The sequence below is a fragment of the Hibiscus syriacus genome, unplaced genomic scaffold (genome assembly GCF_006381635.1).
Source record: "Hibiscus syriacus cultivar Baekdansim isolate YM2019G1 unplaced genomic scaffold, ASM638163v2 tig00110833_pilon, whole genome shotgun sequence".
NCBI lineage: Eukaryota > Viridiplantae > Streptophyta > Magnoliopsida > Malvales > Malvaceae > Hibiscus > Hibiscus syriacus.
This window is the reverse complement of record NW_024062884.1, coordinates 1,270,177-1,288,102: the sequence shown is the minus strand read 5'-3', so window position 1 is coordinate 1,288,102 and position 17,926 is coordinate 1,270,177. Positions and strand designations below refer to the sequence as shown.

Below are 17,926 nucleotides of genomic sequence, written 5' to 3'. Positions count from 1 at the left end.
ACTTATTATCATTATTATTATTTTGCACTTAATAATTATATATTTTTATTCCTCTTTTAGTTTTTCATCATTTTTTTTATTTTTTCCCTTCTATTTTCTTTATTTCATTTACTCTTATTTCTTTTTTCCTTTAACGCGTTTCTCGACTTTTTAAGGGTACTCTTTCAAATTGATTGGAGGTAAGTAATTTTGGATCATATGTTACCTTTAAATTTTAACTTTCGATTTTCTTAATTAAAAACAACTGGAAATTACGTAGTACCGAAAGGGCGGTTCAAGGGTGCTAATCCTTCCTTGACCGTAACCGACTCCCGAATCCGACATATCTTTGGTAAGACGCAGATCAGGTAAGATATAAGGTATCCGATTAACCTTTTTTTTTTAAATAAATAATCGGTGGCGACTCCAATCTATTTTCCTAAGTCGAAGCCCAATTCCGGGGCCCAACCGAAAGACGGTTACGACAGCTTGGCGACTCCGCTGGGGACACATGTAAGTGAGTCAGGCTAAGGTAATTTCCAATTGTCTTTTTAACGAAAAGGGTAAGTTTAAATTTTAAGGTAACATTTCGATCCTTATTGCTTACTTTTGATTATATTTTCGAAATAAATAGTTGTACTGACCGTTTTTTAATGATTTCAGCCCTTAAAGATTTTTCATCTAAAGGCTCTATACCCGAGCTCCGAACCCTATTTAAGTGGGGGTGAAAGCGACGCCTTCGTGTGAATTTATTCTCCGTATGGGCCTAGCAAGTAACCTTCGGGATTCATATACCTTATGCCTTCGTGTGAATTTATTCTCCGTATGGGCATAAGGGAATGTTTCCTCTCGAGTTTAACTTAGTCCACACAAGCCTGTGATGGGTTTAGGACTAAGGGTCTGGCAAGCCCAATGGGGCACCAGCAAGGAGAACTCGGGTACCATTTTTTAGCACCTAAACCGGGATACCATGGAGAATTAGAGCCCACCCCAAAATCTCATTCCAAACCCTAGGCTGCTTTGTTTCCTGCTTTAGTTTCTGTTCAAAGCATGTGAACTAGACAAATATGCGGTTAGGATTTGTTTGAAAGTAGCATGCGGGATAGAGATCATGTCCGGGTAGGAATAATAAGCATGTGGGGTAGATATCATGTGGGGTAGGACTTTCATTTTTATGATCTTTTTTTATTATTTTTTTCACCTCACTAACTCTTTTCATCTTTATTTTATTTTATTTTATTTTCATCACTTGCATCATAAAAGAGGTCATTGATCCACTAAAACGTGTTTGTTAAAACTCGAATAATCTGAATCCATGGACAAAGGTGTTGTAATACAAGAGATTAAAAACCCCGAGGTACGACTATGGTCCGAGAAGACTCAGAAGGAAAATGGAGATAGTCTTCAAGGAAGCTATGTGTCAGAGCTAGTTAGCTACGCCTCTATCAGTTTAAAACAAAATAATGTGCAAGAACTTCGAGACATATGAGATAGTTGGAAGAATGATCGGAAACAGAAGTTCAATCAGCGGTATGGTGACATTGCACTTTTGCTTCATGTTAAGACCAATGAGCCCTTAATCAGAGTCTTGGTTCAATTTTGGAACCTGGGATACAGTTGCTTCACTTTTAACCAGGAGGACATGGTACCTACCATCGAGGAGTATACTACACTATTGCACTGTGAAAGCATTAAACTGGAGCGAGCCTACATCAAACACATCAAGAGTCAGCCTTTCAAGAACGGACTGGCTAAGATTGCAGGAGTTGATGAAAAATGGGTGACTGACCGACTCCGAAACAAAGGTAACGGGCAAGACTATAGACCTTTTTGCACTAGGTCTGTATGGCTTGATCATCTTTCCGAAGGTTTTAGGATGCATTGACGCAGCCGTGGTGGAACTGTTTGAGCAACTTCCGAAACACCGACCATCTCAGCCGAGACCTTTTGGTCTCTCAACCATTGCCGAAGAGCTGGCGGAGGTAGATTCATTGGATGTGTTCAGTTCCTTCAAGTCTGGATTCACATCCACTTCTAGAAGACTAATGGGGTTGCCTACTGTAGATTTAACACTACGTATTCACCTTTGAGAGAGTTCATCACCATGACAGGATATGAAGGCGCTTCAAAAGAGAAATGGATGAAAGTCTTCACTCATCTACATGACCGGGATATTACCTGGAAAGCCCCCTGGTTGTTCCTCAGTGATGTTCTTTTCAAGTATGGGAATTCTGACACTATGACCATATTTGGACTTTGAGGTGCAGTTGGGTATGCTCCGTTGTTGGCACTTAGACAGTATGGGGCACATCAGTTTGTCCCAGCAACATATGGATTATCTATATCAGAGTTTATGTATCACGGTGACAGTTATAAGAAGATGATCAAAGAAGCAGTCGAGTCATGGAAGAAAGTATCTCGGATGGATGTCTAGAAGATTTAGTCCGAACATACCTTTTATTGTTTTTTTGTCTCTTACAAGATAAAACATTTTTGTCTGAATAAGGATTATTTATGATAATGGACACTTTTCTGGATCAATGCCTCGAACATTTCATGCATTCTTGCATTTTGCATTTTCTCCTTTTTGCATTTTCATCTACATTTTAAGCATTTTCACAAACATGAAATTAAGTCGTGAAGGGCTCGATGAAGCGAAATTAACCACATGGAAGCAAGATTGTAACAGTAGGAGCCTGATCAGCTGATTGTAGGACAAAGCTTGCCAGGATGATCTAAGAAAGAATCCCATATCCTAAGGGCCACGATGTTGAAGCTACTAGCTGTTACCACGTAAGAAGCCCCAAACATTCCTCTGAAACCTGTAAGGTGCTTGCCGAAGAAGGGGGCATGGCATATACCATTTGCACTTAGAGGATTGTTTTGTTTGAACACGTCTTTGATCTTTCGCTTAATCTGTTAAATGATTGAATTTATGCTACTTTCTAAGGTAGAGCAATTGAACAAATTTTAATCTTAGTTCTTCGAATATTAAATGAATTAAGGATTCTTTTAATTCTTCAAGAATTATAGATTTTTGACATATGACAAGATTAGACCTTTCTTATCATGTCTCAAACCCCAAAATGAAATACCTTGATCATTACCAAAAAGACCAAATTTTGACATACCTTCCATTTGAAATTCTTGAACATTGTCTTTATCTTTTTGATACACCCATACCTTTCTTTGAGTCAAATAAAGTCACACCATTGTCTTTTAGACTCACAATTGACATTTAATACCCAAGGCATTGAGTTGTTCATTTGAACATGAGCATTCTTCTAAGACACAATTTGGGGCATCTCGCCGGGAGCCTGAACATTGAGATATGTTGGGAGCAAGGAGCAAAAAAAACAATTCATTCGAAATAATTCTATCACACATTAACTACACTGTTTTCATGTGAAGAAAATTAATCCTGAAAATCTATCCCCCTGGGGATACCTCTTCTGTGAGGACTTCCATGTATGAAATGATGAACGGCTTTCTTTCTTTATCCTTTACAACAGGAGAAAATATATCCCTTGTGTCCCCTTTTGAGCCTGTAGTATTTTTCTTCTGATTCAACCCTAACCAAGGATCACCCTTCACATTGGGGGGCAAGGTAAGAAATCTGCTCACATGAGTGAAGACATCAATCAAAAGGAGACACCAAAAGGTGGACCAAATGGCAAGTGCGAAGATCCAATCAAGAACAAAAAAGAAAAGAAGCAAAAAAGCAAAAAAAAAAACAAAGAAAAAGAGAAACAAGAACAAAAGGAAAAAAAAGCAAAAATCAAAAAGAAAAAGGGACAAAAAGCACATGCAAAGATTCCCTAAAGACAAATGGCACATCAAGCTTCAAACTATGAGATTGATCAAGCACAATCATTCCCGAATCTCTGAATCACTTCACTCGAAGATCATGGAACATCCAGAGAAAATCCAGAGAAACACATATGAGCAGATCCAAATTGAACAAGACAGAATTGAAGGCATCAGAATGAATTGATCCTTGGTTCAACACCCTGAAACACTTGTTTGGGCCTATTTATCCTTTTCTTTCATAACCATGAGCCTTGGCCTACATTACGTGCCTTAAAAGTCCCTTCTAATCATACATGGATTTCTAAACAGAAGAGACTATCTTCAGATTTCATCCCGCCCATCAGGATTAATCTTTGTTTGCAAAAAAAACAATGTAATTAATGTATGGTAGAGAAAAATAACAAAGGGGGGTTCAAGACGTAAATCCTGAATAACGTCTTGAAACCAAAGGAGGATTCGAGTTGAAAACCTGAAAAGGCGGCTCGAATATAAAAATTGTGCAACTGAGGCGATCACACAAATTACTTGATAAGGCATCGCACAATCCGAGTGTGACAACGAAGGATGGGAGTCAGAGAACACTTCCAGTAGAGAAGTATGCAAGCTACCCCATCAATCCTTTGAGCATCAAATACCAAACCTTTGAGCATCAAATGCCAAACCTTTGACCAAACACAATGACCTGAAACTTTTTATCCTTTCTTTACTTGACCATCTCTCAAAGATAGCTTTGATCTTGACACTTGTCAAATAGCTATAATTTATTGAAGGATTAACATTGTAATTAATTCTTTGATATCCAATGAACTCTAGTTTTATGATTCATCTCAATTGTAAAACCGTGAAAGGGGCAATATTTTTAAAACTTGGGATTAAACAGTTTTTGAAACTCTTTTAATTGATATTAAAAGAGAAAGAAAAACATTTTTTTTAAACAAGACAGTCTCTCTTGAGTGGATCTTGGTAAATGACATGTGACTCTCAAACACAAAGCTCATGCTTAGAATCAATGATGAAGCAAGAAATGAGGAACATTTGGGGCATCTTTGAAGATTCAACATGAAATATTGGGCATTTTTTGGGCATCTTGGGGATTCAATATCCTAATGCGAATTATCAGGCCTTTTTCAAGAGATAAATATAACCAATTCATGTTATATGCATCTTATGCATACATTTTAGAGCATCATTTTTTCCCCACATACATAATTTTTGCAGTTTTTAGAGTCAAGTTTCGACTTCAAGATGAAGGATACTCGATTCAAAAGCACCTTTAAAGATTGATGTTGGTTGCTTAACTCAGCAGCAAGAAGCTACACTTCAACCAATTTGACATATTGAAAGATCGACAGATCTTAGAATCAACTTCAGACGAGTTCGAGAGATAATTCAGAACCGATCCAGTTCGCATTTTCAAGTTGGATTTCAACTTCACGACGAAGGATATCCAATTCCTGGCTCAACTTCACGACGAAGGGGCCACCCACGATTTCAACTTCACGACGAAGGGAATCGTGCTCACCATTGTCTCTCTTGAAACAGTTTCCCTTGAAACAAACTTGTCTCTGTGAGACAGTTTCCCTTGAAACAAAATTTTTTCTCCCTTGAGACAGTTTCTCTTGAAACATAACATTGAAAACATTTCCCTTGAAATGAGTTTTGTCTCTCTTGAGATAGTTTCCCTTGAAACAAATTCCGTCTCCATTGAGACAGTTTCTCTTGAAACATAAACATTGAAAACATTTCCCTTGAAATGAATTTTGTCTCTCTTGAGATAGTTTCCCTTGAAACAAAATTTTGTCTCCCTTGAGACAGTTTCTCTTGAAACATAAACATTGAAAACATTTCCCTTGAAATGAATTCCGTCTCTCTTGAGATAGTTTCTCTTGAAACATAAACATTGAAAACATTTCCCTTGAATGAATTTCGTCTCTCTTGAGACAGTTTCTCTTGAAACAAAATTTTGTCTCCCTTGAGACAGTTTTCTCTTGAAGCATCATCTTTGAATATGTTTTCCTTGGAACTAATTTCATCTCCCCGTGAGACAATTTCTTTTGGAACTAAGTTTTGTCTCTCTTGAGACAGTTTTTCTTAAAACAAAATTTTGTCTCCCTTAAGGTCGTTTCCCTTGAAACAACAAATATCTTTGAGATCGTTTCCCTTGAAACAAGTTCTGTCTCTTTTGAGACAATTTCTCTTGAAGCATCATCTGAACCGTTACACTCAGCTCAGGCACATACTTGAGATGGTCGAGAAGCATTTCTCAAATCAAAAATAGAATGTGCACATCAAATTTGAACATTTGAAGAATTCAAGATCAGGGATCAAAATTTGAAGATTCAAGAATCAAGATTCTAGACAGGCAACTAGAGATCGAGATTTCTCTCCAGAGCCCCAAGATAACATATGTTGCATATGCATTTTAGGCACACCTAAGAGCATTGCATCCATAGCATCACATATATGCATAACTTTTTCAGGTTTTAGTTAGAGTTAATTTCAACTTCGCGGCGAATGATATTGAACTCAAAGCGACACAATTTGCTCGAGAGTGGATTTCAACTTCACGACGAAGGATATCTAGCTCGAAGCCAAACTTCACAATAAAGGGGTCTCCACGGTTTCAACTTCACGGCGAAGGGAATTGTGTCCACCCGCAACATACAATACTTGGATTTCAACTTCACGACGAAGGATATTCAAGTCAAGGCTCAACTTCACAACGAATGGGCCATCTGCGATTTCAACTCCACGACGGAGGATATCGTGGCACTCGAGACAACACAAGTTCAACTTCACAACGAAGGGACGACTGGTTGTCAACAAACAACTTCTCAATTTCAGAGCCAATTTCAACTTCACAACGAAGAATATTGGACTCCAGACAACGCAAGTTCAACTTCACGGCGAAGGGACCGCTGCCTGTCAACAACAACTTCTCAATTTCAGAGCCAATTTCAACTTCACAACGAAGGATATTGGACTCCAGACAACGCAAGTTCAACTTCACGACGAAGGGACCGCTGCTTGTCAACAACAACTTCTTAATTTCAGAGCCAATTTCAACTTCACAACAAAGGATATTGGACTTCAGACAACGCAAGTTCAACTTCACGACGAAGGGACCGCTGCTTGTCAACAACAACTTCCCAATCTCAGAGCCAATTTCAACTTCACAACGAAGGATATTGGACTCCATACAATGCAAGTTCAACTTCACGACGAAGGGACCGCTTCTTGTCAACAACAACTTCCCAATCTCAGAGCCAATTTCAATTTCACAACGAAGGATATTGGATTCCAGACAACGCAAGTTCAACTTCACGACGAAGGGACCGCTGCTTGTCAACAAAATTTCATTCAGATTCAATTTCAACTTCACAACGAAGGATATTGGACTCGAGACAACACAAGTTCAACTTCACAACGAAGGACGACTGGTTGTCAACAAACAATTTCCCGGTTCCAGAGCCAATTTCAACTTCACGACGGAGGATATTAGACTTGGAACAATGCTACTTACTTGGATTTCAACTTCACGACGAAGGATATTCAACTCAAAGAAAGATTATCTGACATCAAAATTGTCGAGTTCGACTCCATTCAGCTCGATGACACATCAATCACACTACTTTCCGGTTGCAGTCGAGGTTTTCAAGTCGAGAAGAGGACCTGGGTTAGCCGTGCCTTAGTGACAAGCAACCATTTTCAAACAGCATAGCTTAAGTCAAGAAAAAGCTATCTGTCAATGAAGATTTCTGAGTTCGATTCCGATCCAAGGTCTTTAAACCGAGAAGAAGACCGAAGGGTAACGGGAAGCCACGTGCAGATTCAAATTCCGAACTACGGCTTTAATTTCATATCATTTCAAGATGAACTCGACTTCACAATGGAGGAGTCATCCGTAACTCAATTCGACAGGGAGTTATTGAAACATCAGAGTTAATTTTCAACTCCACTGAACGAAAAGTGTGTCTTTTAATCTTTGCCCTATCCCCGTTACACGACTATGGGCAAAGAGGGGCAGCTGTCAACACACATTTTTCGTCCTACTAGGATTGAAACTCCTAAAAATAGGATAGAATTTTAGGATTCAAACTTCTAAAAATAGGATAAAATTTTGCTAGGATTCAAACTCCTAAAAATAGGATAGAGTTCTACTATTATTTAAATTCCTAAAGATAGGATCCACAAGCACTATAAATAGCCATTGTAACTCACCATTGTAAGACACGATGGGCATACGAAATTACCAGAAAAAAATACGAGCAAATAGATTGTTTTGAAGCTATTGTAAACAATTTAGGAGCAATAAAAGGTGAAAGCTTTTACCTTTCGCATTCTTTTCTTCACTTGCATGTGTTGTTATTCGTCTTTGTGCTTGAAAAAAAATAGTTTTGGCCGAGGAAAAGGGGTTGTCGTTCGAAACTTTTCTTTTAGATCTACACAACCCCGAGGCCGTTTTGGAAAAATACTAGAATATTTAAAACGAGGGAAGGAAAGGATTTTAAAAATCATTTTTTCGAGGTTTGTCGCCGATGAACGGTCCCTTATGTATTATTTTCATATTTTTATTTATTTCTTTTTGATAATTCGTATTATTAAGTATATATATATATTAATTATTTTTATTCTAATATTATTTTAATGTTTTTTAAAGTTATCATATATATATATATTTATAACTATTATATTTATTATTATTTTACTATTAATGTATATAAATATATTTTTCTCTTTTGCTACTATTATTATTTTACTATTAACGTATATAAATATATTTTTCTCTTTTGCTACTATTATTATCATTATATGTATATTTTTTATTGTATTTTATTTTTTATTTTTACTTTTTTTTAAACATATGCATATATATACATTTAATTATATTTTTATATTTTATACTTCTTTATTTTTTGTTTTCATGTATTTATATTATATTACATTATTATTATTTTACTTTATTAAATTATTTTTTTTTCGTTATTATATTTATTATATATATATATATATCATAATGTTTTTTTTTGTTTATTCATTCTTACTATATTATAGGGATACATCACACTCATTTATTAACTACGGTCCTACCCCTTATCGTCTTTTTCCTTCCCGACAGTTATACTTCACCAAACCTTGACTTTCTTTTTTTACTTTCTTTTGGTGTGATTGCGTTTTTTTATTTTACTACTTATTATCATTATTATTATTTTGCACTTAATAATTATATATTTTTATTCCTCTTTTAGTTTTTCATCATTTTTTTTTATTTTTTCCCTTCTATTTTCTTTATTTCATTTACTCTTATTTCCTTTTTACTTTAACGCGTTTCTCGACTTTTTAAGGGTACTCTTTCAAATTGATTGGAGGTAAGTAATTTTGGATCATATGTTACCTTTAAATTTTAACTTTCGATTTTCTTAATTAAAAACAACTGGAAATTACATAGTACCGAAAGGGCGGTTCAAGGGTGCTAATCCTTCCTTGACCGTAACCGACTCCCGAATCCGACATATCTTTGGTAAGACGCAGATCAGGTAAGATATAAGGTATCCGATTAACCTATTTTTTTTAAATAAATAATCGGTGGCGACTCCAATCCATTTTCCTAAGTCGAAGCCCAATTCCGGGGCCCAACCGAAAGACGGTTACGACAGTAGGGTCGAAATATTATACTATTTAAGAAAAATATAAAGATTTATTAAGTATTTAAACTCGAAATTCAACATGAACCAAGCGACCTTAGTGATTAAGGGATTGTTGTTATCATTGAGGTCCCGAGTTCAAGCACATATGCAGGGGTATGAGCTTTCATTGTCAAATACTTGAAAGTCTTTGTACATATATTACCTTGTATTCACCCTAAATTAAAAAAAACTCAAAAGACAATTTCTAATTTGTTATAATATTTAAACTTACAATGACTTAAATTGTAATTCGACCAAAAATTTGAGAACTCAGACTTGTCATTCTTTAGTTCGACCGCTTCTTGATTAAATATTTAATAAATTTTTATATTTTTTAAATTTAAATATTTATTTTTACATGAACCAAAATACTATTAAACTAAAATTATATTGAATATATAAATTTTAACAGGGGTCGGGGGGCCCTTGGGCCCTAAGGAGCTATGTAATAATAGATTTTAATGTATTTTACTATTAAGAGATCGAAGTATTAAACACATTTTATTAAGAACATAACACATAATTTTGTCTTTAATTTTTATCTCTCAATTTATTATTTTCTTATAAATTATCTTGTAATCATTTTAAATTATTCAAAAAAAATTATAAAGAAAATTAAAAGACTAAAAAAATCAATGGAATATACATAGGAGCTTTGGAATTTGGAGTTTTTTTATTGGTATGCATGTGTATCCTATTGGATTGAGTGATTTTTTTTTAAATTGATGATGTTGATAAATTATATTTTATTATTTAAATTTTGGGTAAATTATATAAATAGTGTCCCTACTACAACATGTTACTTTGTCGAGTCTCTCAATTATTAAAAATTACAGAATAATCTCTCAATTGTAAAGTATTACTCTGTTGAGTCTCCAAACTCGTCCTTTATTGTTAACCTGTTGACTAAGATATGATAGTCATTTGTGATTTTGAAATTAGATTTTATCACATAACAGCCAACAAGTTAACATCTAGCTCATATTGCCTTCAAATTTTAACAAAAAATAATGAATCTGGAATATATAAATAGTCGAGTGATCATTTTGTAACTTCTAATAGTCGATGGACTCAACAATGCAATATCTTATAGTGAAAGGACCGTTTCTAACTTTTAATAGTCGAAGAATTTAACTTTATAGTCGGGATTCGTTTGTGTACTATAACTAAATTTTATTTAATTTATTAAAATTAAATTAAATATATTTATTTTATTATCAAATTTATTTATAACATCATCAAATAAATTCTTAACTTCTATATATATATATGAATCCAATTTTAAAATTTAAACTTGTTATATTACAAGAATGATTTCTTAAGTTTTACTTGAGTTGACATTATATTTTGATTAACTGCACACCAACCATCATGCTCAAAATGCCCAATGTATTGTTCCCCCTTAACAAGACTAATTTTCTCATTGAGTGTAGAGCTTGCATCATCCATGATTACCATATCCAAAAGTTGTTAAGAGGAAAGCATCACATATAGAAAGATCAGTGACGGTTTCAAATTCAGCTTCAAAGTTGGCATCAAAGAGTGCGATGGATCGGAAAGAGCATCTCTCCAAAGGAAACGAGAACATCAAACGAACATCGTCTACGAGATGAATAAAAGAAGAAGAGAGTATTTTCAACTGCAATAAGTAGACTAAATTACCAACAAGCTTCTTAGCAAGTGCTGCAGGAAGGCCTTCCTGCATGTCTCAAGTGCCTGCCAATACAATGAAGCATTATCGAAAACAAAGGTTACAGATTCGTTAATCGATGAATATAGCATGTCATAGTGATTTGTGTTAAGATTTTAAACAGTTTATTTACTTGACAGAAAGGTTCATGAAGTATTTATTCCCATCTAAATCTGACAAATAAAAAAATAAAACAAAAATCATGGAAGATTGTTCATCTGTTGATCTAAATGAAAACATCAGACAGGACATATGAATCAGTCCTTGAAAAGGAAAAAGAAAAGGCCTGGAGAAAAATACCTATACCCTTGAGAATTGATTGAGAGAATATAGTCAGAGCAACTGTCTAAACTTTTTCTGATATGCTCAACGGTGTATGTTGTCGGCCATGGAGGTTCTTTAGCTTTGTAAGTTGCTTCCTCCTCTTTCTCGCCTCGGAGGCAGCCACTGCATCCAGTACTTTCTTACTTGTATAATCTGTTGATTCTTGATCAGCCCCCGGCAATGCACCACCAAAATCAAATGCTCTTACAGGAGCCTCTTCAGTCTTGACATCATGATTTGTTTTATTCTCCAGTTGAGCAACAAATGAAGTCCCTGCAGAACACAGAGGCGTAGGCACAAAGACCTCTTCTTTAATGTGGAACAAACACTGATCACCTCCATCGACAGGAAGCCCAGCCGGAGTACAATTCAGGTTATTAGGACCTTTTTCAACTTCTACAGGTAAAGAGGAATTATATTTCTCCTCTTTTATGACAGGTTTCGAAGAACACACAGCATTACAACAATTACTCACAGAATTTTCATCTTCCATATCTTTTAAGCCACGAGAAGGCAGATGATGCAGTCCACTCTGATTATAAGGAAGTGTAAAGAACCAAGGATAAGGCACTACATATAGGGCGGTCTTGGGGCCATTCACGTCTACGGGATTTTCTTGATTAAAAAATGAATCAAACCTACCATTAGTTAGCGATGAAATGCTAGATGGGAAAAAATTGGCATGTTGGTGCCCATATTGTGATTGAACAGGATGTGAAGGCGTAACACTGGACGGCCAACAAAAAGGGGGGAAAGGATGTTGGTTGTAAAATGAATATGGATAGTTTCTAGATGCACCAGAAATCTGATGGTCTAACTTAAGTTCCGTGCAGATTTTCCTTTCCTCAGCTTTCATTGCCTTAGCCATCTGCAGAAAAATATATTTCGAAAAGGAGTATTTTCAGGACTAAGATTGTCAAATAGGTAAAGTAATTTCAAAATCAACGATAATATATGTTACCACAGCCTTCAGGTGCTCATTGGTGCTCTCTTGAGACTGATACTCTTTTAGGGCCAACTCTTTTTCCTTCGCAGTAGGAATGTAATCAAAAGTGAATAAGCTACCATGCGATACTAACATAAATTCAATAACAAACAAGAAATTCATAAGGGCTAGGACCTAAAAACTTTGAGCATCTGTAACTACTAGAATAATAGATATACTCTTCCACTTGAAAAGGTCAAGTAGAAATAAAAAGTATATAAAAGGCACTATCGGTTTTTTAATGTTTAATATCGATGGGTCTATGCAGGCTGAAGGAAGCGGGGGAGGCATCGGGGGAATTTTGAGGGATTCCATCGGTAGTTCGCTGTTTTCATTCTCGATTCCTATAGGGCGAGGGTCTTCGATTCTGGCAGAAATATTAGCAGTGGAGCACGCGGTGAATTATTTTACCGGCTCTACTTGGGTCAATTCATCGGGCCTTATTCTAGAATGCGATTGTAAATCGGTTGTGAAATGGCTTAAAAACCCGGATTTGATTCCTCCCGAGTGGGAGGGAGTCCTTAGACCGGTAGCAGAGACTGTTTTTAAAGGAAATTTCTTAATTAAACGCATTCCTAGAAGCAGGAATATAGCTGCAGACTCCCTGTTCTCTGGTTAAATTTGGTTTAGTGTTTTAGCTTGGCTGTGATGTTCTTGGGGTGAAGCTTTGTTCTGCTTTCGGCCTGCATTGGGTGTTTTAGGCTGTGTTGTTCTTTGGGAGCAGCTTTGTTTTGTAATGGCTTTGCTCGGGTGCACTCTTTTTCCTCCACATAGGGTCAGGGAGGTTTTTTAACGAGGTTCTTAACTTTGAGGTCGTGGGATCGAGTCCCATGGAGGGCATTTCATAATTCGGAGGTCTCCTACGGAAGCTGCTCTCACCTAGTGTTGGGGGCAGCCTACTATATTACCTCCCCCTTACCCCATTACATATGGGAACAAGGGACATCCATTTCTCTTTAAAAAAAAGGCGCTATTGGATACTTATATGGAAGAAAGCCCGCTTACCCTCTTGAGATTTTCATTCTCCTTTGTTAAATTGGTAACTTTCAGGGTCAACTTTTGGCAGAGAGCCTGAATAAAAAAGTTAGCCATAAATAAGTTCTCAATGGTAGTTAGCCGTATATCAAATAGCACATGTTGACCCCGGGAAATGAAGACAAATCATTATTGCTATTAAGCATCCAACGTAAAATATAACTGCAGATAGGTAGAGGCGCCGAAATGGAAGATAAGATCAGATGAAACCTAATACTTAATAGATGTGGAATTACACAACTTAACAATATCCGTTTAGGAAACATCTAGTTGTTACAATGCATGATTCCACTAGAGATGTTTTAAAGAACCAAGTATGGACTCAAATATAGATAATAGAGATATGGTACAAGGTACACATCTTGGGTCTGTTTTTTTAGAGCCTAAGATCTTAGGACAATAAGAAAGCATAACATTTGTACAAGTAACCATATGCCTAAACTGGTGTAGAGCAGAGAGGACAAGGATTAATATATAAAGGTCCTGTCCAACAAAAGTAATTAATGCATTTTAAGGAATCCATCATAAAATAACTGAAGCATACTAAAATAGAATAAGGACTTATTTTCTATTAATTGTATATTATTCACTATATGTTTACTGTTTGGAAAATACCATGTCATATGGGTTTAAGAATCGAAGTTTAGAACTTTTCCTTTTGTTAAATACACAATCCTGACAGATCCCAGTGATGATTTACTGATTTGTAGAAGAGTATTTGTTAAAACTGTAAACAAGGGTAAGGTTGCCAGCAATGTTATTATTTACACTAACATTGAAGTCGCTGACCGAGATGGTATCATGCAAGGGAGGAAGATAATGGCGCCAGAGGGCATCCCTCCCTCCAAAATTTTCAAAATTAACATTTAGCCCATCAAAAAATTAAAAAAATTACTTTGACCCCTTCAAGATTTTTAAAATTCTCATTAAATTTCAATTTGTTTTAATAGTTTCATCAAGTCCTCTCCAAAAAAATTTAATTTTCTCATTAAATGGCTCAAAATTTTAAGTAGCCCCTCAAAACTGTTTTGCCAAGATCCTCCAATGGTGTCATGAGTTTACCAAACACCAACTTAGCCGCTATGATTACTTAAAACCTAAAATTAAACTACAATAAAAATAAATAAATTAGCGATATTTATAATTATGCAATCATTTTTTAAATTAAAAAAATCTTTTTTTACTCATTTAAGAAAAACTACTTTATTCAAAAAATAATAATAATAATAGCAATAATAATAATAATAATAAATACTTTATTAAAAAAAACTACTTACCCGTCCAATAACTTCCTTTAGAAAAAACTTTTTAAATTTTTTTAACTATTATTTCTTTTGACATGTATGACGGGTATGTCGAAATCTAGCAAGTTAATGCCGTATCATAAGAACAAAGCAATATCACTATGCATTAAATGACAACCAAATATAAATGACTTAACACTAACTAACTATTCACTCGATTGTTAGAAACAAAAGTAATCAAAATATGTACAATAAAAAGATGAAATGTAGTTAACTATCAATATGATTGTGCCTCAAAGCTGAGGTTTTGACTTAGACGAAATAACAGGAAACTGGAAATGGATAACGCTTTCCTCAAAATATCTTTCAGATAAAAGATTTATGGTCAAAGCAAGAAAAAGATGCCAGTAACATAAAAATGAAGATTGACAACCATGTAATGTAACACAAAAATCCTAATGCTAACATAAAACCTAAACATGAAATAAAATAATTACCTTCCTTCGGTGAATCGTTTGTCTAGCTGACTCTCTGTTTGCTAATATTCTACGTAACCTTCGTTCTTCCTTTTCAGCCTGATGGAGAAAGATTCAGTTGAAATCTAAGGAACAGTCATTTAAGCAAAAAAGTTTTTTTTTTTATTTTAAAATAGTCATTCTACCTCGGTTAAATTCTGTCTTGACCTTCCCACACCACCTGACACGTGATTTGTTGCACTTGTAGGACTTGATTTCACATATTCAGGATTCTGTTCAATCTTTACTGGTTTTATGAGAGCATTATTCCCTTTTATTTCATCCAGAGGACTATCCTCCCAAATATCTTTCTCCATCATTCTCACAGTGCTGAATAATATCTATAAATAAAATGAAGTACAGGTAGACTGAAAAAACCTGAAAGTAAACATATAAATCAAGAATTTAGTAATATCAGAAACTCAGCTGACCGGCTGTTCATGAATCATCTGCCAACCAGACTCCTTATTTGTTAGCATTGTATGCAAGCTACATGTTTCTTTTTCAACCTGATCAAAAGAAGATTCAGTCAAAATTAGGAGCATTTAAAAAGCACAACAGTAAATCAAAGAAGTCTACCTCAGTTACATTCTGTCTCAACCTCACCACCCCATTGGATGTGCATCTTTCAGTACAAGGATGACTCCCGTGAAGCGACTCAGCTTCTACCGACTCAATAACTACAGATGTGCTCATCACTGGACTTTGCTCCTGGTCCACTACAGCTTGATCCTGCCATAAACAAAAACAATTTCAAGTGCTGCATAAAATAGTGACTCTCAATTGGTGATTAATAAAAAGTAGTGCCGCTTGATGATAGATCACTAGACGAAGTCCAATTAAGATACAATTTTTCTAGCTAATCACATCTCTAAACGAGTATTAGTTGTGTGACCTTGACTTGGAATTTTTTTTTTTTTTTATTAATCCGGGTAAGTACAAGACAATATATATTCATAGATAATTCTCCACCATTTGACATTGAAGGTTCACACCCAAACATTCCTGTTGCTTGAACATGAGACCTTAATAAATAACAACAGTTCCTTTACCAATAGATGGCTTGATTCGTGCTGATCAGCAGCTTCTTACTAGTTCATCAATGTTCCTTTTTTTTCCATATTTTCTTTAATTCCTTCTAATCCCAGGAATAGAAAAATGAAATAAAAGCTGACCAAAAAAGAATTAGTCTTCAACCTGTAGATATTTGTTACTATTATATTTAATCATGTTTAACATACTAGCATCGGGATGATCAAGAATTTAACAGGTTCTAATAAAATCAATAAGTTATTTGAGTGCTTATATTTCATTAACTAAAGAAACAGTAAATTTCTTTTTCGTACTCTAATTCAAAACGACCTTTCCAACATTTACAATACAGAACTATTTTTATCAAATGAAATTCAAGTATTATGAGGAGAGAAGAAGTTTCGAAACATTGAATAGAACCACGAAAGAACCTTTTTTATAATTTGGCATTTATTATTTCTACATTCTCAATAATGTGAATTATGTTAAAAAGGTAATTTGAATTACTAATTCCGGGCAGACAGTGAATGGAAGTGGAAACATGTAAATAGACGGAAGAAATCGACGAAATAGAACAATTCAGCGGTTGAAACCCAACCTCAGCGAGAACCGGGTTCGAACCAATGCCAGAAGGCAGTGACTCATCACCACTAGTAACGACTCGCTTCCTCACTCGCCTCCCTTTGCATCCCCATTTGGCTCCAAATTCCCCGGAGAAGGCAGTGGCAGCAGCAGCCCACTCATTCGAATGTGCCAAGGCGGCCAATATCTCCGCCGCTTCCACATCCATCCGATCCACAGCCACCGCATCCTCCGCCGCCGAAGCCAACGAACTCGAAGATAGACCTCCCTCTAAGTCCATCCAAAAGAAGAAAAAGAAAACAAAATTTTCAAAATTTTAAAGGGAAAAAGAAAATAAAAAAGAGAGCAAAACAGAAAACATTTCAACTTCTTTGTAAGGAACCGGGAAAGAGAAGGGGTCTCTTACAAGTCCCTGCGGCGCCTTGAGGATGCATCTGGGAGTGCCACGTACAACTTTTTTTATGCAACGTAGACGATCTAATAACTCGTGTGCGGGTCCGGCACGTGCGAGTGAAGGGAGATAATAAAGGAGCAGAAATTGGGATCTGACACGTGGATAGAGTGACGGATCATCACGTGTGGATTTTTCATTTGTGGTTCTACGTGGAAACGGGAGGACCAGATATAACAATGAGCCCCACTATTTTTTCCTTTTATTTCAATGTGATTTTTTAGTTTTATCAATCGAATTATTTTATTATTTATCTTTAATATTTAATAAAAATGATGATGTAATAATTAACAGAATTTATATAATTATATATTTAATATTTAATACTTACATATTAATTTGATCCTCAATACTTTAATATAAAATATATACGTAAAATATATATACTATTGTGTATCGTATATGCCACATGTTAAGCTTGACTCAATGGCAAAGGGCCAAAGGCACGCACAATATAACACCTTGCACCTATGGAAGAAAAAATAATTAAATTAAATAAATATAAATTATAAAAAAATCTTTAATCATATGGTGACTAGAGATCAATATGGGTCGGGTTTCGGTCTACTCGAACAGATATAAAAATATATAT

The 17,926-nt window shown here is 35.4% G+C and overlaps 1 protein-coding gene across 2 annotated transcripts; it reads right to left on the bottom strand.

The window, feature by feature from the left end:
- Positions 1-10,864: 10,864 nt before the first annotated feature.
- Positions 10,865-17,292, bottom strand: LOC120143011. 2 transcript variants are annotated; one of them, XM_039157441.1, is made up of 9 exons: positions 16,900-17,292; positions 15,849-16,001; positions 15,701-15,778; positions 15,416-15,610; positions 15,252-15,329; positions 13,481-13,546; positions 12,452-12,517; positions 11,467-12,358; positions 10,865-11,192 (listed from the first exon to the last, which is right to left on the bottom strand). In XM_039157441.1, the coding sequence occupies exons 1-8, from the start codon at positions 17,161-17,163 to the stop codon at positions 11,513-11,515; spliced, it is 1,746 nt and encodes a 581-aa protein (XP_039013372.1). In that variant the 5' UTR covers positions 17,164-17,292; the 3' UTR covers positions 10,865-11,192; positions 11,467-11,512. The 2 variants fall into 2 exon arrangements, with proteins under 2 accessions (XP_039013372.1, XP_039013373.1); XM_039157442.1 differs by lacking the exon at positions 13,481-13,546.
- Between the last annotated feature and the right edge of the window lie 634 nt (positions 17,293-17,926).